General features: G+C 38.9%; 1 protein-coding gene across 1 annotated transcript; it reads right to left on the bottom strand.

Annotated features, from left to right (window-relative positions):
- Positions 1-384: 384 nt before the first annotated feature.
- Positions 385-25,182, bottom strand: LOC143855869 (protein neprosin-like). Its single transcript, XM_077365923.1, has 7 exons — positions 24,988-25,182; positions 24,729-24,815; positions 6,445-6,654; positions 6,200-6,346; positions 1,503-1,556; positions 1,256-1,402; positions 385-774 (listed from the first exon to the last, which is right to left on the bottom strand). Exons 1-7 carry the CDS (start codon positions 25,180-25,182, stop codon positions 385-387), a joined length of 1,230 nt encoding a protein of 409 aa, XP_077222038.1.
- Positions 25,183-25,909: the final 727 nt, after the last annotated feature.

Below are 25,909 nucleotides of genomic sequence, written 5' to 3'. Positions count from 1 at the left end.
TTCATTTGATGGGCCCTGACATAGATAGGGTGTGCCCAAAAAATCATTTCCATAGGATCATCCTAACCCTTCGATTTGTGGAGGTTTATAGCCATCCAATTTTAACCTCTACAAATCGAAGGGTTGGGATGATCCTATGGAGCTTATTTTTGGGGCATACCCTATCTATATCAGGGCCTATCAAATTAAAGCTTTGGATTATCCAAACAATGTGGGCCCACTGTGTTTCTGCCGGCGGAATAGATAACGTTATCTACTCAATCGAATAGAAAATGTGAGCCTATATATGTGTATGTATATAATCTTAAGAGCACATGAATATAAAATTAATAAATATTGCTTTTCTATAGAAGCTTATTCAATTGAAATTAGCATGGAACCAAATTATTCCGGGCAGTTACCCCCAGGTCCGCCAAATAAGAGAGAATAACCCCCAAGAGGCAAATTTTGATCCCCCACCAAATTGTAGCAATTTGGACTCTGTACGGAACTTGCATCTATATCACTGTTAGGTCTTCCATAATTGCCTCCTATGTCTATAATTTGAATGTTTCCAATGTAACTTGCCTTTCCATATCCTTCAGTTGGAAAATGGCCACTACCCATCGGAGGCCAAGGCAAAGCTGTTGCTTGATTGAAAACTTCTCCACCCCACTGAATAGTCTGAGCATGATCAGCCAAGTCAGAAGTGAAGAGTGCCTTAGGCCAGTACCCGATAATTTGGTCGCTATTATTTCTTCCAAACCGTAACCACCAATCTTTACTAAGCGGATCCTATAATGAACCAAACACAAGAATGAAAAAGTCAGCTTTAATTATTCTCATAATCTTCTATCATTTTTCTTTTATTTCTAGGACATTAATTGGTCAATTAATATGATCAATTAGATGAGTGTGACTTTTAGGGGCTGTTTAGATATGTGGATTTTAGAATCTTGGAGTTCCTCAAAACTGTAGATGGGAGATGAGAGAAGAAAGAGACCCGCAGTCGTTTTTTGATTTCTCACCCTTCTTCCTGACGAGCAGGAGATCGTCCCATGTTTCCAGGTTTTAGAAATCTTAAGGTGGGGGAGAGATTTCTAAAACCTGGATTTCTTACTTAAAATCCAAGAAACGTTGTCGGGACAGCATACGGCAGCTTGATCATAAACCATCTTTTACACTGTTTTCAAACTAAAACCTGGATTCTAAAATTCGCATATCCAAAAGGCCCCTTAAGCTATTGGAAAAATATGGTAAAGGAATTTTGAATGACCTTGAAAAGGGTGAAATCCCCATCATATTGGGCTCCGCTATACACAGAAACATCTGGAAATGCAAAGCCCATCGGTATTGAGCTGCTAACTTGCACGAAACCTGGGCAAAGAACGTCATCGCACCCTGTCTTATTATAACCATCTGCCTGTATGTATACAATTGTACATACATATATAATTAGTGACTTGCTTATGATTCATTATTTAAGTCAAGTGCCATAAAAAGTAAGAATGTTTGAATAGTACCGTCCAGTATGAATGTAAATGAGGGTAAGGGTCACTGTATAATGTTGGGTTTACCTGAGAAATTCAAAACTAGAAGTCACATATATAAGCTAACTGTAGTCATATACGAAAATCCAATATATTTGGGAAAGCTAATCTAAAATGAGATGGCAAAACTCTGTTTAGTCCAAAATGAGATAACAAATATATGTTTGGAGGACAATACTCTCTCTCTCAATGTATATAATGAAATATACGTATAACAATAGAGAAAAGTGTTGTTATATATATATATATATATATATAGAGGAAACTGTTGGTGAGCTTAAGCTCACCAAACTTATGGTGAGCTAGCTTGCCCAATCACATGGGTCCCACATTTTGGGGAGTGATCCAAACCATTCATTTGCAAGGCCTTATCATAGATAGGGGGTGTACCAAAAATCAGCTCCATAGGATCATCCTAACCCCTCCATTTGTGGAGGACAAAAATGGGGCAGATTTGTGTTTGTCCATTTTTGTCCTTCACAAATGGAGGGGTTAGGATGATCCTATGGAGCTGATTTTTGGTACACCCCCCATCTATGTAAGAGACTTTCAAATGAATGGTTTGGATCATCCTAACAAAGTGGGCCCCCATGTGATTGGGCAAGCTAGCTCACCATAAGTTTGGTGAGCTTAAGCTCACCAACAGTTTCCTCATATATATATATATATATATATATATATATATATATATATATATATATATATATATAAGAAAATGGTTTCTACACATAAGTGTAGATAAGTTATCTACACACTAGCTTAAAATATAGTTGAGGGCATAATGTTTGGGTCATCCAAACCATTCATTTGATTGGCCCTCACATAGATAGGGTGCCCACAAAAAATCAGCGCCATAGGATCATCCCAACCCTACGATTTGTGGAGGTAAAATGGACGTGTATAAATCTTCGCAAATCTGTCCATTTTTTGGCCTCCACGGTTTGAAGGGTTAGGATGATCCTATGGAGCTGATTTTTTGTGGACACCCTATCTATGTGAGGGCCAATCACATAGATAGGATGTCCACATAAGGCATATTATATATATATATATATATATATATATATATATATATATGAGAGAACGGTTCCTACAATCATGTGTAGATAAGTTATCTACACAGTAGCTTAAAATACAGTGGGGGCCCATTATTTGGGTGATCCAAACCATTCATTTTTAAGGCCCTCTCATAGATAGGGTGTCCACAAAAAATCAGATCCATAGGATCATCCTAACCATTCGAACTGTGGAGCCAAAAAATAAACTAATTTGTGAAGGTTTAAAGACATCCATTTTACCTCCCAAATCGTAGGGTTGGGATGATCCTATGGATCTGATTTTTTGTAGACACTCTATCTATGTGAGGGCCTTTAAAATGGATGGCTTGGATCATCCAAACAATGTGGGCCCCCACTGTATTTTAAGCTAGTGTGTAGAGAACTCTCTACACATATGTGTAGATAAGTTATCTACACACTAGCTTAAAATACAATGGAGGCCACATTATTTGGGTGATCCAAACCATTCATTTTTAAGGCCCTCACATAGATAGGGTGTCCACAAAAAATCAGATCCATAGGATCATCCTAACCATTCGAACTGTGGAGGCAAAAAATGGACTAATTTGTGAAGGTTTAAAGACATCCATTTTACCTCCACAAATCGTAGGGTTGGGATGATCCTATGGATCTGATTTTTTGTAGACACCCTATCTATGCAAAGGCCTTTAAAATGGATGGCTTGGATCACCCAAACAATGTGGGCCCCCACTGTATTTTAAGCTAGTGTTTAGAGAACTCTCTACACATATGTGTAGGAACCGTTTTCTCATATATATATATATATATATACACACTATCTACACACTAGCTTAAAATACAGTGAGGGCCCACATTGTTTGGGTGATCCAAAGCATTCATTTGATGGGCCCTCACATAGATACGGTGTGCCCAAAAAATCAGCTTCATAGGATCATCATAATCCTATGATTTGTCAAGGTAAAATGGACGTATAAAAACCTTCACAAATCTGTACATTTTTGCCTCCACAGTTTGAAGGGCTGGGATCATCCAATGGAGCTGATTTTTTGGGCACACCCTATGAATGTGGGGGCCTATCAAATGAATGGTTTGGATCACCCAAACAATGTGGGCCCACTGTATTTTAGGCCGTCGCATGTATGTGTAGCTACACTTTTCTCATATATATGAGAAAACGGTTCCTACACACGTGTAGATAAGTTATCTACACACTAACTTAAAATACAGTGGGGGCCACATTATTTGGGTGATCCAAACCATTCATTTTTAAGGCCCTCTCATAGATAGGGTGTCCACAAAAAATCAGATCCATAGGATCATCCCAACCCTACGATTTGTGGAGGTAAAATGGATGATCCTATGGATTTGATTTTTTGTGGACACCCTATCTATGTGAGGGCCTTAAAAATGAATGGTTTGGATCACCCAAATAATGTGGCCCCCACTGTATTTTAAGCTAGTGTGTAGATAACTCTCTACACATGTGTAGGAACCGTTTTCTCATATATATATATATATATATATATATATATATATATATATATATATGTGTGTGTGTGTGTGTGTGTGTGTGTGTGTGTGGGGAAAAAGATTGCACACTCGAGTGCATATAGTTTTCTATGCGCTCAAAACTCATGTGGACCCCCAATGATAGGATGATCCAAAGCATTCATTTGAAAGGCCCTTACATAGATAGGGTGTGTACAAAAAATCAGCTCCATAGGATCATTCTAACCCATTCAAAAGTGGAGGACAAAATGGACAGACACCGTTTGCCACAAATCTGCTCATTTTTGCCCTCTACTTTTGGAGGGGTTAGGATGATCCAATGGACCAGATTTTTTGTACACACCCTATCTATGATGGGACCTTGCAAATGAAAAGTTTGGATTACCACAAAAAATGTGGGACCCATGGGTTTGGGCCCTCGAGCGCATATATAAGCTAATATGCGCTCGAGCGCACAATCTTTTTCCTCTCTCTCTCTCTCTCTCTCTCTCTATATATATATATATATATATATATATATATATATATATATATATATATATATATATATATATATATATATATATATAGAGAGAGAGAGAGAGAGAAAACGGTTCCTACACATATGTGTAGAGAGTTCTCTACACACTAGCTTAAAATACAGTGGGGGCCCACATTGTTTGGGTGATCCAAGCCCTCCATTTTAAAGGCCCTCACATAGATAGGGTGTCTACAAAAAATCAGATCCATAGGATCATCCCAACCCTACGATTTGTGGAGGTAAAATGGATGTCTTTAAACCTTCACAAATTAGTCCATTTTTTGCCTCCACAGTTCGAATGGTTAGGATGATCCTATGGATCTGATTTTTTGTGGACACCCTATCTATGTGAGGGCCTTAAAAATGAATGGTTTGGATCACCCAAATAATGTGACCCCACTGTATTTTAAGCTAGTGTGTAGATAACGTATCTACACATATGTGTAGGAACCGTTTTCTCATATATATATATATATATATATATATATATATATATATATATGTGTGTGTGTGTGTGTGTGTGTGTGTGTGTGTGTGTGTGTTGCTACTCGGTCTTGTAGCTAGGCTTATCTACTCGGTTTGGTTAAATACAATGGGGGCCCACATTGTTTGGGTGATCCAAACCATTCATTTGAAAGCCCCTTACCTATATAGGGTGTCCACAAAAAATCAAACCCATAGGATGATCCTAACCCATCCAATAGCGGAGGGAAAAATGGGCAGATTTGTGGACAAACTATGTTTGTCCATTTTTCCCTCCACTATTGGATAGGTTAGGATGATCCTATAGATTTGATTTTTTGTGAACACCCTATCTAGGTAAGGGGCTTTCAAGTGAATGATTTGGATCACTCAAACAATGTGGGCCCCCACTGTATTTAACCCGACCGAGTAAATAAGCCTAGCTACAAGACTGAGCAGCAACACTTTTTCGATATATATATATATATATATATATATATATATATATATATATATATATATATATGAGAAAACGGTTTCTACACACAAGTGTAGATAAGTTATCTACACACTAGCTTAAATTACAATGGAGGGCATATTGTTTGGGTGATCCAAACCATTCATTTGATTGGCCCTCACATAGATAGGGTGTCCACAAAAAATCAGCTCCATAGGATCATCCCAACCCTACGATATTTGGAGGTAAAATGGACGTGTATAAACCTTCACAAATCTGTCCATTTTTTGCGTCCACGGTTAGGGTTTGGATGATCCTATGGAGATGATTTTTTGTGGACTCCCTATCTATGTGAGGGCTAATCAAATGAATGGCTTGGATCACCCAAACAATATGGGTATCCACTGTATTTTAAGCTAGTGTGTGTAGAAACCGTTCTATATATGTGTGTGTATGTGTGTGTATATATATGTGTGTGTGGCTAATGATATTTGCACTTCATTGTTTTGATAATGAGCCAAACTCACCTTGCCCTTTTCTAATTTAATTGGCTACTGGGAGCTTTTTGTTGTAATCAACTGTTTGAATAATACGAGCACCATTTTCCTTGTTATCGTTAAGAGCGAAAAAGGACCATGTACAACATATAAGCAACATGTGCATTGGATAAAAGGCTACTCACTTCCCATCCAAGTTGAATATTTCCGCTGGAGTCACCCATCCAAATATTAGTATCAGTGTATTGTGTGCCAGCGACTTTTGGGCTCCATCTATTGAGGGTTGCTTTGGTACCATAATACTTTGCTATATATGTAGTTAGTACCACAAGCTGCATAGTAGATAAAAGTCATGAGTCAATTAATGAAGCATCACTCTATAAACCTAAACCAATCTTGAGGTCCCATGTGCAATCCCTTTTACACTTACACGAATCTGAGGGGATGCAGCAACTTTTGAAGAATATCTTTTCCTAAATTTTTGAAGAGATTTATATTTTATTAGATCTTGTTTTTTAATCCTCCGGATTGGAACAGTTCCTTGTGGGCAACCTCCGTCCTTGAGCCCGATTTCTAATGGCATGTTAATAGATGAAGCTTCTTTATCAATTATCCCTTTGGGTAAGGAACCAGGGCACATCTGCAAAGGAAAAATTCCGGTCACTATATCTATAATATATACTGAGCATGTTTCTTTCCATTGTTATTCGCTTTTTTTCCAAGAAAAAATTGTATTGGAAAACCGTTTCTTTATATCTCATTTTTGGTTTTGATAGAGGCGGGGCCCAACATTTTATACCCGAATATAGCATGGGTGCGGCCACCCTTTTGCACTTGATCTTGTGGGCCCACAATCTTTACACAAACACATGCATAGGGCAGCAGGCCCCATTATTATACAGATAGTGCTATGATGGGACGGGGCCCAACATTTTATAACTATGCCTAGCATGGGCAAACCATTTTACACCGCATGTTTCAATGTAGTGGGCCCACCACTGAAACTCATTCATAAGGTGTGGCCCACAATTTTACACCTCTGCCGAACCTATGCATAGGGAGGGGCCTGTTATTTTACCCCTAATAGGATGACCCAAACCGTCCATTTGGATCACCAAAGATTAAGTAGGTGGTTCCCCAAAAATATCTGATCTATAGAGATCTATAGAGGGACTGCACATTATGGAAACTTCAATAGATAAGAGGGTTGGATCATCATATGGAAATGATTTTTGGGGCACAACCTAATTATGTTGTGTCCCATCAAATGGACGGTTTGGATCATCCTATGGTGTGGGCGGTACCTTATTTTTGAAAAAGACAGATTTACACGACCACATCATATAAAATCTCAAAATAAATAGTCATAAAAAATAGATAGATAAGAGGGTTAGGAACATCCTATGGAAATGATTTTTGGGGCATAACCTTAAGTTGTGGCGATCCAAAGGATGGTTTGGATCATCCTATGGTGTTGGTTGTACCGTATTTGTGGGGAGTTTGCATAGGGGGCTATGCAAACTCTTAGATTCCCTTTTCCTTATATATATATATATAGAAAACGGTTTCTACACACATGTGTAGATAAGTTATCTACACACTAGCTCAAAATACAGTGGAGGGCATATTGTTTGCGTGATCCAAACCATTCATTTGATTGGCCCTCACATAGATAGGGTGTCCATAAAAAATCAGCTCCATAGGATCATCCCAAGCCTACGATTTGTGGAGGTAAAATGGATGTGTATAAACCTTCACAAATTTGTCCATTTTTTGCCTCCACGGTTCGAACGGTTAGGATGATCCCATGGAGCTGATTTTTTTGTGAACACCCTATCTATGTGAGGGCCAATCAAATGAATGGTTTGGATCACCCAAACAATGTGGGCCTCCACTGTATTTTAAGCTAGTGTGTAGATAACTTATCTACACGTGTGTAGAAACCGTTCTCTCATATATATATAGAGTTAAGTGAAGCTACACATACGTGTAGCTAACTTAGCTACACCAACGGCTTAAAATACAGTGAGCCCACATTGTTTGGGTGATCCAAACCATTCATTTGATAGACCCTCACATTGATAGGGTGTGCCCAAAAAATCAGCTCCATAGGATCATCCCCACCCTTCAAACTGTGGAGGCAAAAATGGATAGATTTGTGAAGGTTTTTACGCATCCATTTTTGCCTCCACAAATCGTAGGGTTGGGATGATCCTATAGAGCTGATTTTTTGGGCACACCCTATCTATATGAGGGCCCATCAAATGAATGGTTTGCATCACCCAAACAATGTGGGGCCCACTGTATTTTAAGCCGTTGGTGTAGCTAAGTTAGCTACACGTATGTGTAGCTACACTTTTCTCATATATATATAAGAGCCTAAAAGCCAATCTTCATATTAGTTTCATGTCCCATAATAAAACTAGCATGTACTCAATTAATAGTATGCCTCATAACCTCAAGCACGAGGAATCATAAGGGTTGAAAGATCAAGTAGGGGCATACAAAGAATCCACAATATGTGTTTGGGTGCATTAAAAGTAAACCAAACATGTAAACCACAAGAAGATATTTTATGCAATTGATTCATCTAAGCAAGACAACTAACCGAAAACGGGAATCTTAAAAGGTCCAAAAACAACTCACAAAGGGAGGCCTATAAGCATATTTACATATGAGCTATAATATCCGATCATCAGATGGCTTCGAAACCTACACCAATGGATCCAGAATGCCGTAAAACCTCAGGGAACACTCCTCTCTTGTAAAAATTTTACCAAGAATGAGTCCAAAAGAATTGTAGTAAGGGAACCCAAATATGCCAAAAAAGTTCAGATTTCATAAAAAAAAACGGAAGACAGTACCTATGAAATTTTCACAAAAGATAGAGGGGACCTAGAGGGTCCCGGAACTAGTTTCGGTTCCCCAAGAATCGCTCGGAAAAGGGTCAAACCGTCTTGAAAAACCGATTTCCACTGTGATACTATAATATAATACAATGTATAAAAGCTTAATTTTTGGAAAAGTTATATGTACGGTAGGTGGTCGCATATAACATGACATGCCACCCTCCATTATTATTATTATATTATATAATAAATGTATGAGGAATTCTAGACTGAAGGGAGCCCTTGCAAAAAAGAGGTGAAAGGGCTCTCCCATTGGCTGCACATCACCATCATGCATTAATAACTGCCGAAAAGTCAAATATGATGGTGATTTGCAGCCAATGGGGGAGCATATAACATGACGTGCCACCCTCCATTATTATTATTATATTATATAATAAATGTATGAGGAATTCTAGACTGAAGGGAGCCTTTGCAAAAAAGAGGTGAAAGGGATCTCCCATTGGCTGCACACCACCATCATGCATTAATAACTGCCGAAAAGTCAAATATGATGGTGATTTGCAGCCAATGGGGGAGCCCTTTCACCTCTTTTTTGCAAGGGCTCCCTTCAGTTTAGACTTCCTCTAAATGTATATACAGTTTTTACTTTATGGAAGACTTTGCCTTACACATTTATTTCATCTGACATGCCTCGTCACATGCACAAGCCAAGTGCAAAAGGGCTTTTCATGAAAGTCGCTAGCAAAAACCCTTGTTACTAATTAAATTTAGTCATCTTCCCAATATTTGTTTCAGAAGCAGGTAGCGTTAATAAACAATTACAGAATTTGCCACTGAAATTTAAAATTTATTATCTCACAATCCGACCGTCAAAACATGGCGAAATTTTAAGGGTATGTGGACCCCGATCCGAGAGAGAAGTGAGGGACGAGCCCCCAACGGCCTTCGGATCATCCACATGTGAAGGAAAGTTCTACCAAGGAACTCTCGAAACAGATGCCACCTTCATAGCATAGAACGAGTGGCGATAAATGAGATACCTCTTGATCCAAAGATAAATCCCCAAACTGAAACGTACCTAAAATAACTCAGAGTCGCCATCCATGGATAGGCCATGGAACCCCAAAATCAAATCCTCTGTGCAATGGATAACCAGAAATTTACATGGGCTCGTGTCTGATTACGAATGGAGAAGGTCTGAAGAGCACCCCCAATTCGTCCAAGTGTGCACACTTGGTCTCTTATGCCATTTTTATTAACTCCAAAGGATTTTGGACAAAATCAGGTGAAATGGGAACGAAATATCCCCGAGAAAGACATCTACCTAATCATGTATGACCCGGGGATAGAAATAACAAGCACATACAAAAGAATAAAAGATAAGTGTCTTCTAAGCATATCTAGGTTATGAGTGACATGCCTAATGGGTGTCTAAGTTCTGGTGAACAAACACATGCATGCTACAGCTAAAGGTATAAGGTATGCATGAAAGTAAGAAAACACAACACAACATGGAATATAACCACACAATAAATCCTAAGACTCTAACGATTTAGCCCGAGTCTTTGGATGGTCTGATGTTCATCTAAAGAAGCCTACGTATCCCCGTCTCCACAAGAATCAAGGCAACGTAGTTCTTTGCACCTATTCTAAACTATGATGCATAAGACACCTAGACCTCTATCCTAGACTCGATCTAAAAGACCGGACTAGGTATTAAAGCTTCTTGAGCGATCATTTAGATTACAGTGAATTGTGGATTTTAGGACACCCTATATGCCCTAACTAAATGCAGGTTAGCCCTAAGCTAATGGAGGTGGTTCCTACAACCTATGTGTAACTAGGCTGTGTTTCCTAAGAAAAACAAAGGGCAGGCTAACACATCATATTTTAGTCATCAGTCGGTGATGTGTATCGCCAACTGACCGGACGGAGGCGTTCCTATAACTCTAGGACAAACCCCTAACTCTAAAACAAGCACACAACAAACAAACAATACATCAAGGACAAACCCCTAACTCTAAAAAAAAAAAAAAAAAACTCTCTACCTAGGACAAAGTCGTAACTCTAGAGGAAGATGTTTTCAAAAATAAAGGTTTTAAAAGATTTTGGTACTTTTTAAAGAATTCAAATGATTTATTTACAAAATTTGGCTGGACTTGGGATAAATATCCCAAGCTGCACTACGTACCTCGTGGAAGAGGATCAAGCCAATGTAGTTCGAAAGAAAACTTCCTAACTACGCTCTTAAAAACTTTAACTTTTTCTGATTTTTTTAAAGGTTTTTGATGTTTTCAAATATTTTTCGGATTTTAAAATTCTTCAATGCTTTTTGGATCTTTAAATGTTTTCACCCTTAAAGGGAACACGCAAGTACAACCATAAACTAGGTCAAAGCCCTAAAGCTAAAGGGGAAACCCCGAGGCAACTAGCGTCTCAAAGAGACGAACCACAACAAGTAAACAAGTGTCCCAAGAACAGAGAAAACGATCTAAAATCCCAAGTAAAGCAAAGCTCTAATAAGACTATGCTAGTCTCTAATAAAGAAGAATGACAACAACTCTAAAGAAGAAACTCCTAGCTATCAAGACTAAAGAAGGGGGGCAAATGAGTCAATGACTCTCTAATAACGCTACCAACATGAGAGGGGAAATAAGTCAAAGACTCGCTATTAACGCTACCAAGAATGGGGGCAAATATGTCAAAGACTCGATCTAGAAGAAAGGGGTACTCTAACATGAGGCTGGGTAAGCCTCCTAAAGGGGAAACTCTTCTAAGACAAGGCTTGTCTCCAAGGGAGAATCTCCTTAATGAGACATAGTGTGTCTCCTAGTGAGGGCTCTAGATGACTCTATAACAGGTAGGGGTAAGATAGACTTCTTATGACTCTATGAAGGACCCTAAAATGGAAGAAATACCTTAACCTGCGAAAGCTCTAGGCAGGAAGGGAAGGGGTTGGCTCAAGGAACATTCCGTCATAGCCAGAACCCCAAGTGAAGGTTTCCAAAAACCAATGACAATGTCAAACGCTGTGAAGAAACTCCAACTCCAATGAAAGTCCCGGAAACAGGGGAAGCTCTAAAAACCTGAGTATTGACTGAAAACCTGAAGGGGAGAAGAGGAGAGAAGAAAGGAGGTGCTCCGAGTAGCCTCATCACGGCCCACAACTCTTATTGAACTAACATAACAAGACTAAAATCCCGACGAAATCGGATTCGAATACGAAGCTCTACCACTGTATTGATCAAATATATGCACACAGGATTGACAATCTCGGAAGAAGCACAATCTTAACCCGAATAGTACGAAATTTCAGAAGAAAACCTTAAGTCCACATCATTCAAATACCTACACTAAAGAGTACAAAATCTGGATGACAACCTTAGCTAGGAATCAAGTACCAACTCTATATATCATTCGAATCCAAACACCAAAGTCTAATGCTATAAAATAAATGAGATCAAGAAGAAGCAGACCTCACTCTTATACAACTCAAATGCACAGCATGATCTCCGAGGTCAAAACAAAATCAAGCATGAAGATATGAGCTCAACCTTAACTATTCCTCTACTTACCACACCAAAGCTTTGAACTGTATAAGAATTAAATTCAGAAACCATAGCACTCCTCTATACCGGAAAGAAGTTTAAAGGGGATGCTCCAAGAAGCAAAAGAAAATTGCATTCATCAGCAACCATTTCAATAGGAGCATCCAAGGGATTAGAAGAAGAAGAAAATTAAATTCAGGCTAATTGTATTCGCAGCTAGGAATCAATGGGAAGTCAAAATTATTGACAGGTAACCACGAGTTTAAAGTGCCAAGATGGAAAAGAACTCAAGGTGAAATGGACTATGCTCAAATAAAATATTCACGCCTTAACTATTTGAACAAAAGAGTGTAAACAACCATGAAATCAGAGATTGGAATTACGCAGGGCATGAAAGAAAATCTCCAAGTTATACATAAAAGGAAGTAACCACAATCTTCTTGCAAATGGCCCATTAGCCTGAACCCACATATACCATGAAAGAAATGATCTTTGGAGCATTACCATAACACATCGAAAATAAAGTCACAGTTAGTTTTGCAATTACCCCAATGACCTGAATTCACACAGGAAAGATAAACCTCCATAATTTTGACAAATGCAGAAATGACCTATACTCACATACATCATAAAGAAATGATCCCCAAATTATATGTCCTATGTGCATAATGGAGGGAATCTCAAGTGAGCTCAAAAAAAATGCTCAGTTATTAGCTGAGGAGAAATCTGATAAAACCTTAATTCAAATCATTTTTTTAAGCAAGGAAATGTGATTAATCAGATTTAGAATATACAGGGACAAAAACCACCGAGTAAGAACAGGAACAAAACGAGCTCAAAAAAAATATAGACTCTAATCAACTTAGCTACTATCTTTAAATGAAAAGAAAATTGCAGTAACCACATCAATTTCTAACTTAATTGAGGGAAGCATTAGAGGGCTTACCTTCCGATTGAAATGATAGATATAGCCAATTCCCTGCTATTCTTCCTCTTTCAGCATTTGATCCACTATGATGACTGCAAACCAAGGGATCTTGGATCTCTTTGTGATTCTAAGCTTTGAGGTAGTGCTAATGGAAGAAATGAAAGAGGGTTTAATGAAGGCAAAGGTCAGTGATTATGAAGGGGAATGGAACAACTAAAGTGAAGTTGGAGGTTGATGACAATGACCAGATTTAATGGCGGAAGGCTGGACTCCGATGAAGATTTGCCGAAGAAGGTGAAGGTTTAGGATTTGATGAATGAGAACAAAGTAAAGTGATGGCTGGAAAGTGAAAGGAGCAGGGGAATAAGAGGATATATCAAGGTTCACACAAAAATGACTGAAAATTGGCTGGAATATTGCAGGAGGTGGAGGTGTCTGGGAAGAGAAAGAGCAATTAGGGTTTGGATGGTGGAAGGAGATGGTGGCTGAGGGTTTAGGGTTGCAGAAATCAGAAATGGAAGTGGGTTTTGGAGGTTGTGGTGGCTAGGATCGATGGGAAGGTTTGAGGTGGTGATTGAGATGGGGATCGTAGCTGGATTCCAGCGGGGTTGCCGAAAAAATGATGGGAAATGGAGGGTTCGTGGTGGCTGTGGTCTTCAATTTAGTTGTGGAGGCAGTGGAGAGAGAGGGTGGTGTAGGGAGGAGATGATGGCGATGGATGATGGCTGGTTAGATTCGGCCGGAGCTCCGGTGGGAGTGAGGTCGGAGGTGGGGAAGAAGAAGAAGAAGAAGAAGAAGAAGAAGAAGAAGAAGAAGAGGGTAGTGATGATGGTGGAGGTGGTCTTGCCGAAGATGGGAGAGGTTGAAGAAGACCTAGCTCCTCCCTCTATCTCTCTTGCTCTCAGCTCTTTCTTCTTTCTTCTCTTGCACGAAATTGGGATCTTCCCTAACCCTAATTCGATTTGGGTTTTGTAAAGGGAAATGACATAATCAGCCCCCCCCCCTTTTATTTACTTGGACAGCCCCTCGTAGTGAATTTATGGCTATTCATTTGAGGTACATGAGGTGCTCCAAGTGAAAAGCAGGGTGAAGATTCTCTTTCCTATACATGATCCTAGCCCACTGATTCGATCCAATGGCCACCAAAGATTGCTTTTGAAGGAAGCAACATAAATTCTCACAAATGCACTGTTTTTACATGGGAAATTATGTACTTCAACCCCCCCTATTCCAAGGACAACCCCCTACATAGTATATTTGCAACTACTTTTCCACTATAGGGAGTGGCTTAGGAAAGGACACGGGTCAACATTTGGGCCCTGCTTCATTGCATACGGTATTAATAATGGCACACCCTGGCTGGATAATTCACCTCTCTTTTGCTTTGGTTTTGGGATAAAAGTAAGAATTGGGGGGGGGGGGGGGGGGGGCAACTCGAGTTAAATTTCTTGGGATTCAAGCTTCGGGATTTTATTCGATCTCAGGACTTTGATTTTTTTTCTTTTTTTGGATTTTTAGGGTCCGGTCAAAATGGGGTGTCTACAGGGTATGACCGACGGATAAGGGGGAACATGAAAGTACCATATATTCTCGCCAGTTTCCGGTGGAAATTTGCTTTTTCCAGTGACCCAAAAAGTTATACAAAAAACCCACAAATCTTATTTTCTTTGAAATTCAAAGCCTACAACCTACGCTCTGATACCAATATAATATATATATATATATATATACAACCAAACAATGCGGGCCCCACTATTTTTAGGCGATCGAGTACTCGGTCTGCTAAAAACAGTGAAGGCCGACATTTTTGGGTGATCTAAACCATTCATTTGAAAGGTACTTACCTAGATAGGGTGTCCACAAAAAATCAGCCCCATAGGATCATCCTAACCCATCCAACAGTGGATGGAAAATGGGCAGATTTGTGGACAAACTGTGTCTGTCCATTTTTCCCTCCACATTTGGATGTGTTAGGATGATCCTATGGATCTGATTTTTTGTGGACATCCTATAAAGGTAAGTGCCTTTCAAATGAATGGTTTGGATCACCCAAACAATGTGGCCCCCCACTGTTTTTAGCTCGACCGAGTAGATAAGCTTATCTACTCGACCGAGTACGGTCATTTTTCCCTATATATATATATATATATATATATATATATATATATATATATATATATATATATATATATATATATATATGAGAAAACATTTCCTACACACTTGTGTAGGTAAGTTACCTACGCACTACCTTAAAATACAGTGAGGGCCCACATTGTTTGGGTGATCCAAACAATTCATTTGAATGGTCCTCACATAGATAGGGTGTCCACAAAAAATCATATCCATAGGATCATCCTAACCATTCAAACTATGGAGACAAAAAATGGACTAATTTGTGAAGGTTTATACACGTCCATTTTACCTCCACAAATCGTAGGGTTGGGATGATCCTATGGATCTGATTTTTTGTGGACACCCTATCTATGTGAGGACCATTCAAATGAATTGTTTGGATCACCCAAACAATGTGGGCCCCCACTGTATTTTAAGGTAGTTAGTAGGTAACTTACCTACACAAGTGTGTAGGAAATGTTTTCTCTCTCTCTCTCTCTCTCTATATATATATATATATATATATATATATATAGAGAGAGAGAGAGAGAGAGAGGAAGTCTAAACTGAAGGGAGCCATTGACAAAAAGAGGTGAAATTGCTCCCCCATTGGCTGCACATCACCATCATATCTGACTTTTTGGCCGTTATTAATGCATGAGGGTGATGTGTAACCAATAGGAGAGCCCTCTCACCTCTTTTTTGCAAGGGCTCCCTTCAGTCTAGAATTCCTCATATATATATATATATATATATATATATATATATATATATATATATATATATATGAGCAAAGTTTCTCTAGTCGGCTCCCTAGAGATGGTTTTCTAGTCCTCCCTCTTAAAATACCGTTGGATAAATTCCCAACTAATCTCAGCCATCCAAATGAGTTTTCTTCATTTGGTAAGTCAAAATTATCATTCCACGGTTTCTCTCTCTCTCTCTCTCTCTCTCTCTCTCTCTCTCTCTCTCTCTCTCTGTGTGTGTGTGTGTGTGTGTGTGTGTGTGTCTCGACGAAGAAAATCCATCGAAGCTCGACGGTTTCTCTCCCTCTCTCTCTCTCTCTCTGTGTCTCGACGGAGAAAACCCACCGAAATTATATGATCTAATGGGTGCCTTTGTTAAAAGCATAAAGGAGGAGGGGTAGGATTGAAATTATATGATCTAATGGGTGCCTTTGTTAAAAGCATAAAGGAGGGGGGTAGGATTGCAATTATATGAGTTGAATGGGGGCATTTGTTCAAAAAAGTCAAGAAATGTGAGGTGTAATTCTCACGGATTTTTCAAAAAAATCGAAAAAACTCTCTCTTTTCATCCCGGCTTACTATAGTAGATATATATATATATATATATATGAGTTAAGTGAAGCTACACATACGTGTAGCTAACTTAGCTACACCGACGGCTTAAAATACAGTGGGCCCACATTATTTGGGTGATCCAAACCATTCATTTGATAGGACCTCACATTGATAGGGTGTACCCAAAAAATCAGTTCCATTGGATGATCTCAACCCTTCAAAATGTGGAGGCAAAAATGGACAGATTTGTGAAGGTTTTTACACGTCCATTTTTGCCTCCACAAATCGTAGGGTTGGGATGATCCTATGGAGCTGATTTTTTGGGCACACCCTATCTAAGTGAGGGCCCATCAAATGAATGGTTTGCATCACCCAAACAATGTGGGGCCCACTGTATTTTAAGCCGTCGGTGTAGCTAAGTTAGCTACACGTATGTGTAGCTACACTTCTCTCTCTCTCTCTCTCTCTCTATATATATATATATATATATATATATATATATATATATATAGAGAGAGAGAGTGAGTGAGTGAGAGAAAGATGAGAGAACAGTTTCTACACACGTGTAGACAAGTTATCTACACACTAACTTAAAATACAGTGGAGGGCATATTGTTTGGGTGATCCAAATCATTCATTTGATTGGCCCTCACATAGATAGGGTGTCCATAAAAAATCAACTCCATAGGATCATCCCAACCCTACGATTTGTGGAGGTAAAATGGACGTGTATAAACCTTCACAAATCTGTCCATTTTTTGCCTCCACGGTTTGAAGGGTTAGAATGATCCTATGGAGCTGATTTTTTGTGGACACCCTATCTATATAAGAGCTAATCAAATGAATGGTTTGGATCACCCAAACAATGTGGGCCTCCACTGTATTTTAAGCTAGTGTGTGGATAACTTATCTACACATGTGTGTAGAAATCGTTTTCTCATATATATATATATATATATAGGGGAAACGTTTTCTGTGCAATACCTTAGATAAGTTATCTGAGCAAGAGCTCAAAAAATCATGTGGGCCCACATTGTTTGGATGATACAAAGCATTCATTTGATAGGCCCTTACATAGATAGGGTGAGCCCAAAAAATCAGCTCCATAGGATCATCCTAACCCTTCGATTTTTGGAGGTTAAAAATGGACAGATTTGTGGGGGTTTATACGCATTCACTTTAACCTCCACAAATCGAAGGATTAGGATAATCTTGTGGAGCAGATTTTTTGTGCACACTATATCTATCTTTGGACTATCCAAATGAATGCTTTAGATCATCCAAGCAATGTGGGCCTGTAGACACCCCATTTTGACCGAACCCTAAACCATCATTTTGAATAGAAAACCCTCCAAATCAGTCAATTAAGGTCCCAAATTTAACCCTAGGGTAGCTTAGGGTCCCATTTAAGTCCCTGCAAAATTTCACCAAAATCCGAGAAAGTTTGCCTAGCGAATGAGTCGAGATAATGCGCATAGTGTAAAAGAGGGGAGTGATTTATTTAGTTTAGGTGTGTTCCAGATAGGCTAATCTGTTGCAGAGGGTTGTCTGTGGCTACCAAAGGAGGGGAGTGCTGAAATCAATAACCCCTCTTCTCATCTATAAATTGGGTTAAAGGGAGCTTGTAAGGCTTCTCTTGGATTTTCGTCAAAAATTTCAGTGAGGAAGTAGAGAGAAAAATTAGAGGGAGAGAGAGAGAGATCCGGCCGGTCATCTTCTCCGGCGGATTTCTTGCCGGAATCCGATCGCGCATCTCTCGTTACCAGTCACCTCCTTCATCTCCATCTACACCACAAGCATCTCCTACTTTCGATCCATAAATCCCATTTCTACCCTCAAAACTCTAGATCTGAGATTTGAAACCTTAGATCCGGCCATCGTGATTCCAAATCCAACCTCAATTTTATGGATTCCGGCCATCTGTAATCAGATCTGGTGGTCTTATATTGATCCGGCGGATCTCCGGCAAATTTCTCCCTTCTTCGGTCACTATCATCGGATTCCGTTGATTTTTACTATCTCCTGCAATGATTCCATCTCCGGCCAAGATCCGAGGTCTGCAAATCTGAAAGGAGAGAGGATCAAGCTGCTGATTTCAAATCTTTCCGAGCTTTGATCATTTTTTTTAAACTCGATTAGCAGTCCATGTAAGTAGTTTCTCTTGAATGCTTGTTTATGTTCTTGAGTTGCGTATTTGGAGGATTTGACGTATACAGGTAATATCATGGTTTTGTTATGGATTGTTATGTTTGAATAAATTTTGGACAGAGTATGCCCTGTTTTACTTTGATGAAGAATGAGAATCAGTTTTTGTTTAGTTCTGTAGGTTTGAATGTTTTCAAATGATGATAGTTTGATGTGGTTCCTTCGTTTTATAGTTAAAATTATACCTGATTGTGCTTTGGTTGGAAGACCTGTGTGTTAAAAGTCTGCATTAATCTTTGTCTTTATGAATGGTGCTTGATCCTTGACTTCAGCTATAGTTATGATTTTAGTCTTGATGATCCGTGGTCATAGAATGATTGAAGGATTAGCGTTAGCAAACTGGTTTGATGATGATTTAGGCTCACAAATTGATTTTAGCCTCTTGGTGCGATGTGGTTGCAAGCTGAGTGGCTAATATTTTTGTGGTTAGTAAAAAAGAGAGGGTGATTTAAATAGGGAAAGTGTATCAATATCAATTCCCTATATACGAGAGAAATGATACAAATATCACTTTATCTTGCTTTGGATACCCTTGAAAGTAGAAATGAATGGTCAAGATATGTTAGTGAAGGCCGTTTAGAGAAGGAAAAGATATGAACATGCTATTTATGTATGGGTTTCTTTGCCCGAATCCCTTTGGCAAGCTAAAAAATAAGTAAAAGGGAAATACATACAAGGGAGCTGTTCAAAGAGGAGAAAGGGGGCTAGGGGGCTGAGTGTATAGTTTTCCTTGAGGTTTGTTCTTATCCGAAATCCCTTGTAGGATTATTTTTTAAAGCAAAGTATATTGGATAAGGGATTTGAACTAATAAATATTCTAATGACCTTTTTGGCAAATTTCTGTTGAAAGGGAAGACCCTTGGGATGACATTGCATAGGGTATTTTATAGGTGGGCTGTTGCATATGTGAAGAGTCACATAGACTGATTCTATAGATGGTAATAATCTTTGAGATAGGGCATTTAGAGAACACAATCACAAGTGTTCAAATTTTATGTTACTTGCCATCTAGACGATGAAATATTTTGTGCTTAAGTAAATGAAATGAATTGGTGCGTGCTTATCTGTGGATGCAATTGCTCTTACATAACACTATAAGATATTGTAGGTTGATTCACGATTTTTATACAAGATATTTCTATGAGTATATCATATTCATTATCTGGAATGCAGGGCAAGTTGATTGTAGTTTAGCTTAGATTTCATATAATTTGTAGCATGATTGTTTTATATATGTTATTGTAGTTGTTGTAAATATTATCATTTATTGGAGATAACATCTTTGAGAATTGAGGATGTAGTTGTCAAATGCTTGCTTTATCTTTAAAAAACAATTGGTTTTATGAGTAAAAAGTCCAAGAACAGGTTCTAAACTTTATAAAACAGAATTGAATGCTATCTTACTCTTTTTTTTTTTTAGGAATTCCTTCATTAGCTTGATGACTCCTGAAGATTTAGCTATAGCTTGAGATCTTTCACTAAGCATTTTTTTAAAGATGTCATAGCAATTCAAGATTGTTGATGATAAGGGCGATGAAGGCGTTAGCCCAAGCCCATCCTTAGGGGACTTGCTCGGTCCTAGTAGCGCTTCCCTCTTTTATTTTTAGATTTACCTAGTCTTTAGAAACCCTTAGAAGTTGTCTTTTCATTGCAAGGGCAATGAAAGAGTCATCTAGAGCCCACCCTTTAGGGAGATAAGCTATGTTTCGGCAGAAAATTCGAACCTTTTGGAGACAGGCTTTGTCTCATTGGTCATAAGGTTCTCAGAGTTTAGGAGACTTGCCTAGTCTCGATGGCACCCTTATTTGTCCTCTCTTCTATAGGAGACAGGTCATGTCTCATAAGCATCAGCTGTCATTCTTCTTTTATGAGACTAGCCTAGTCTCACTGGCACTCCCCTCTTAGGGTTGTGCATTAGGAGTCTTTCCGTATATGAGTCTGTCTTTGGTTAGAGAGTCAGTCTTTCAGGAGTCAGTTCTATCATCATAAGGGTTAGGATTCTGTCCAACCTCTCATCAAGTCATGTGATTTTTTCCAATCTTGCAAGGTATAGGATGCTGTCCAACCCTTGCAAAGCTGTGATTATGTCCCCCCCGCAAAGTATAGGATGCTGTCCAACCTTTGCGGGATGTTAGAAATCTGTTCTACCCTTATGATGATAAGATTTTGTCCTCTCGAGTCAAAAATATCAAAAGCACTTGAAAAACATCTGAAAATTCAAAAATCTCAAAAATCTTGAGTCATTAGGAGTAGTCAGGAAAATCTGGTTCCGAACTACGTTGGCTTGATCCCTTTCCACATGGTACGTAGTGCAGCTTGGGATTCTTATCCCAGGTCCAGCCAAACCTTTAAAAATAAACATTTCAAATCTTCTAAAAATACAAAACTTCTTCAAAACCTTTTTAAAAAAGATCTTCCCCTAGAGTTAGGAGTCTGTCTTAGATATTTGGGGTGTTTTAGAGTTAGGAGGTTGTCCTGTTTGTGTTGATATGCTGTGTGTTGTTGTGTGAGTGTCCCTAGAGTTAGGATGCCTCGAGTCATGGTCGGTTAGACATTTAGTCGAACCGATGGCTAGACTATGAAGCATTTAGTCAGCCCATGGTTTTTCTTAGAATGCACAGCCTAGTTATACATAGGATGTAGGGCCCACCTGCATTAGCTTAAGGCTAACCAACTTGCATTAGTTAGGGCATATAGAGAGTCCTAAAAAAATTACAATTCACTTGAACTTAAGCAATCGTACAAAAAGCTTTAAAAATCAGTCGAGTCTAGTTGATCGAGTGTAGGATAGCGGTTCTAGATGGTTAGGCATCGTAGTTTAGAATATGTCATCGAACTACGTTGATTCTGATTCTTCCCGAGGCCGAGATACGTAGAGCAGTCAGGATGGATGACCATCTTGGTCCGAGTCAAGTATTGCATTAGAGTTTTAGGGTTTGTTGTGTCGAGTCGAGTGTAGAGTCAAGTCGTGATGTGTGTTTTGTTGTGTTTTCTTACTTTCATGTACAGACCCTATACCTTTAGGTGTAGCATGCATGTATTTGCACACCAGAATTTAGACACCAATTACGTATGACACTCATAACCTAGTTATTCTTAGGTGACACTTATTTCATTTCTTTTGTGTGTGCTTATTAATCATCTCCGAGACATGCATGATTAGGTAGACGTCTTCTTGGCGATATATGTTCCCATTTCACATGATTTTCACCCAAAACTCTTCAAAATCAATAAGTAAATGGCATAAGAGACCACGTGCTTGCACTTGGGCGGACGAGGTGCTCTTCGGACCTTCCAAATTCGTAACCAGGCACGAACCTTCTTTTGTATCTCTGGTTATCCATTGCAACAGAGCATAATATGGGATCAGGGCCCACTTTCTTAGATGACGACTCTTCTTTGTTTAAGGTACGTCTCGAATCCGGGCTAGTCCCCGAATCAAGAGGTATCTTACCTTTCATCGCCACTCATGTTGTGGAGGCACTTCTTTCGAGAGTTCCTTGGTAGAACTCTCCATTCACGTGGATGATCTAGAGATTTCCGGGGCTCGTCCCCCGCCTCTCTCGGATCGGGGTCCACAGGGCCCATATGTTTTTTTGAGCTCTTGCTCAGATAACTTATCTGAGGTATCGGGTAGAAAACGATTCCCTATAGAGAGAGAGAGAGAGAGCGAGAGAGAGAGAGGAATAAGATTGTGCGCTCGACCGCACCAAGCTTAGGTGCGGTCGATGGCCAAAAACTCATGTGGGCCCACATTGTTAGGATGGCTCAAAGCATTCATTTGCAAGACCCCATCATAGATAGGGTGTGTACAAAAAATCAGCTCCATAAGATCATCCTAACCCATCCAAAAGTGGAGGACAAAATGGACAGACACTGTTTGCCACAAATCTGCCCATTTTTGCCCTCCACTTTTGGAGGGGTTAGGATGATCCAATGGAGCTGATTTTTGGTACACACCCTATCTATGATGGGGCCTTGCAAATGAATGGTTTTTATCACCACAAAAAGTGAGGGACCCATGTGTTTAGGCCCTCGACCACACCTAAGCTTAGGTGCGGTCGACCGCACACTCCTTTTCCTCATGTATATATATATATATATATATATATATACACTAGCAAAAAACCCCGTGTGATGCACGGACCAGCAAAGAATTGTACATACCACATCATAGGTTGATCTAAACCGTCCATGTGATGGAACACAACATAAATAGGTTGTGCCCGTAAAATAATTTCCATAAGCTGATCTTAGCCCTCCAATCTATAGAGGTTTCGATAATTGTTGTTCCTCTTACGGTGCCCAGAATTCGTCAATATTTTTGCAGGTGTCCTGCATTTGTAATATCAAACTTTCCGTAATTTGACCCACACATAGTGAATAAGGAAAAGTAGTTCCCGATTTCCAACTCAACTGGGTTCAACCCGACCCAACCCGATTTGCAATTTCCTCAACCCGACCCAACTTGATTTCCAATTCTGGTTGGGTTGGGTCGGGTTGACCCGATTTGATATGGTACCAATTGTTGACCACCTCAACTCAAGCCGGGTTGTTTGGGATTTTGAGAACCAATAGTGAGTCACCAATAATCAGTTTTTAACTCACAATCGATTCTCAAAATCCAAACCAAACAGGGACTAACAATTAACAAAGGGAAATGTTATCCGCATTACTATATTTTGATGATCACACTCCTCACTTTATTAAAGTACGGTATGGCCCACACCATAGGATTATCCAAACCGTCCATTGTGGAATATGGAGACTATTTCAATGTTGAAAAAGAAAAGCACATATACAGAACTTCTTCAGATGTAACCCAAATTCGGGTTTCGAGTCGGGTCGGGTTGCCCGACAGCCCAACCCGACCCGACCCGATTCCACTTCGGGTTTATTTTTCCCAACCCAACCCAACCCAACCCGATTTGCGAAAAATCTTAACCCGACCCAACCCAAATTCGGGTTGAACCCGACCTGCGTGGGAACATCCAAGTAACAACGATGGTTTCAAATTATATATAGTGCTAATATCCTCACTACCATATTTTATAATGGCACTACTCACCGTATTTTGATGATCGCACTCCTCACTTTATTAAAATGTACGGTATGGCCCGTACCATAGGATGATCCAAACCGTCCAGTAGATGGGCCACTGCCTACATAGGTTGTGCCCCAAAAATAATTTCATAGGTTGATCCGAACCCTCCGATCTATAACGGGTTATAGGTTGATCCAAACCGTCCATGTGATGGAACACAACATCAATCGGTTGTGCCCGAAAAATCATTTCCATAGGTTGATCCTAGCCCTCCAATCGATATAGGCTGATCCTAGCCCTCCAATCGATAGAGGTTTCTATAATTATTGTTCCTCTTCAGGTTCCCGGAATCCGTCAATATTTTACAGGTGTCCTGCATAGTAATATAAAGTAGTTCTTTCGTCATTGTCATATGTCTTTACCTCTTCTTGGTCGTTTTTTATCGTAAATGTCATAGACAGGTAGGTACTTTTCATATGTAGATTACGATTTTACACTCAAATAATTTCTCATAGAGATAGATGTTAGATATCAACAAATGGGTTAGTGGTAAAAGAGTAATGCTGATGTGTAAATCCAACAAAAAAAGAAAAGAAATTCCTTTTTTCTCTAGCTATATCCTAGTAGATATATATAATAATATTATTATTATTATTAACATTAATAATAATAATAATAATAATAATAATAACCATTATGAGATGGGGAGCAGAAAAAATACTCGGATCTTGTGATTCTTCAGCAACGGATGATCGAAAGCTGGTTGTTTGTGGATGTGAACACAGTCAAAAATTTGTCCATGTTCAGTCTGCAGAAATCAAAAACCTATTTTAGTTCTACTTTTTAGAATATAGATAGACACTCTTAATTTAATTGATGGATAGGCGATGTCTTCTTAGAAATTTTATAACTAATGAGGAAACCATCAATCATGTACCACACTACAAATGTATTGGAAGGTGGAAAGTAAATAATAGTACCTGAATAGACTTGATTGTTGGTTTCTTGAGAAGCTTTAGCTGTCTATCGAGCTCCAAAACTTCTTCTCTAGATAGACCTGTTCTTCGTCCTCCTACTCTATCGCTGCTGATGACAAGAGCAAGTGCTAATAAGAAAATCACTATCATTCCATTCAAAGCCATGCAACGGCCATGGATATTCTCAATGAACCCCATGGAACAACAACAAGTTTTGCTAGTTTGATAAATTTAGGGAAATTACTAATTCTTAGATGAGCGAACAAGTGTTTAAATAGAACACTCAAAAGGATAAACATGGAAAGATATAATCTCAATCTAATCTACTTTCCTAACAAACCAAGCTACATAAATTTCCACCGAATCAAATCAAATCTAATATCCTAATTTATTTTGCTTGCCCCATCTAATCTACTTACTAATTTGATCTAATTGCCTCATCAAGCTAGATTACCACATTTAACCAACATGCCTAATCTGCCACCAAGATGATCCAACGATGAACCTCAAACCAATACAACCGTTGGATCTCACGTATTCTAACAGAGTGTTTTTATAGAACACTCAAATGATAAACATGGCAAGAGAATAAGATTATTATGGAAAGAGACAATCATAATCTAATTTACTTGCCTAATCTAACCCAACCACTCAATATATATAGCCTAATTAATTCAAATCTTCTAATCTCAGAATATTTGATCTGGATCTGATTTTATTCTCTAATGATTTTGGAGGCTTTTGTTTTCTCTTTTGCTTTATGCTATACCACATTTACCTAATAATCGATTGAATTTATTAGTTCAAAATATTTCATATATTTAGTTTCTACTACCATTGTATCATTTGTCCTATTGCTAAACAAACTCCTTCTCCATTTCCATAAGTAGTATTCCCACTACTCTGCCTTTACCATTTATCCTAT

This window comes from Tasmannia lanceolata, unplaced genomic scaffold (genome assembly GCF_043159265.1).
Source record: "Tasmannia lanceolata isolate RefF3 unplaced genomic scaffold, GAP_Taslan_0.1 ptg000023l, whole genome shotgun sequence".
NCBI lineage: Eukaryota > Viridiplantae > Streptophyta > Magnoliopsida > Canellales > Winteraceae > Tasmannia > Tasmannia lanceolata.
Note: the sequence above shows the minus strand (reverse complement) of the source record. Positions and strands in the feature narration are given on the sequence as shown.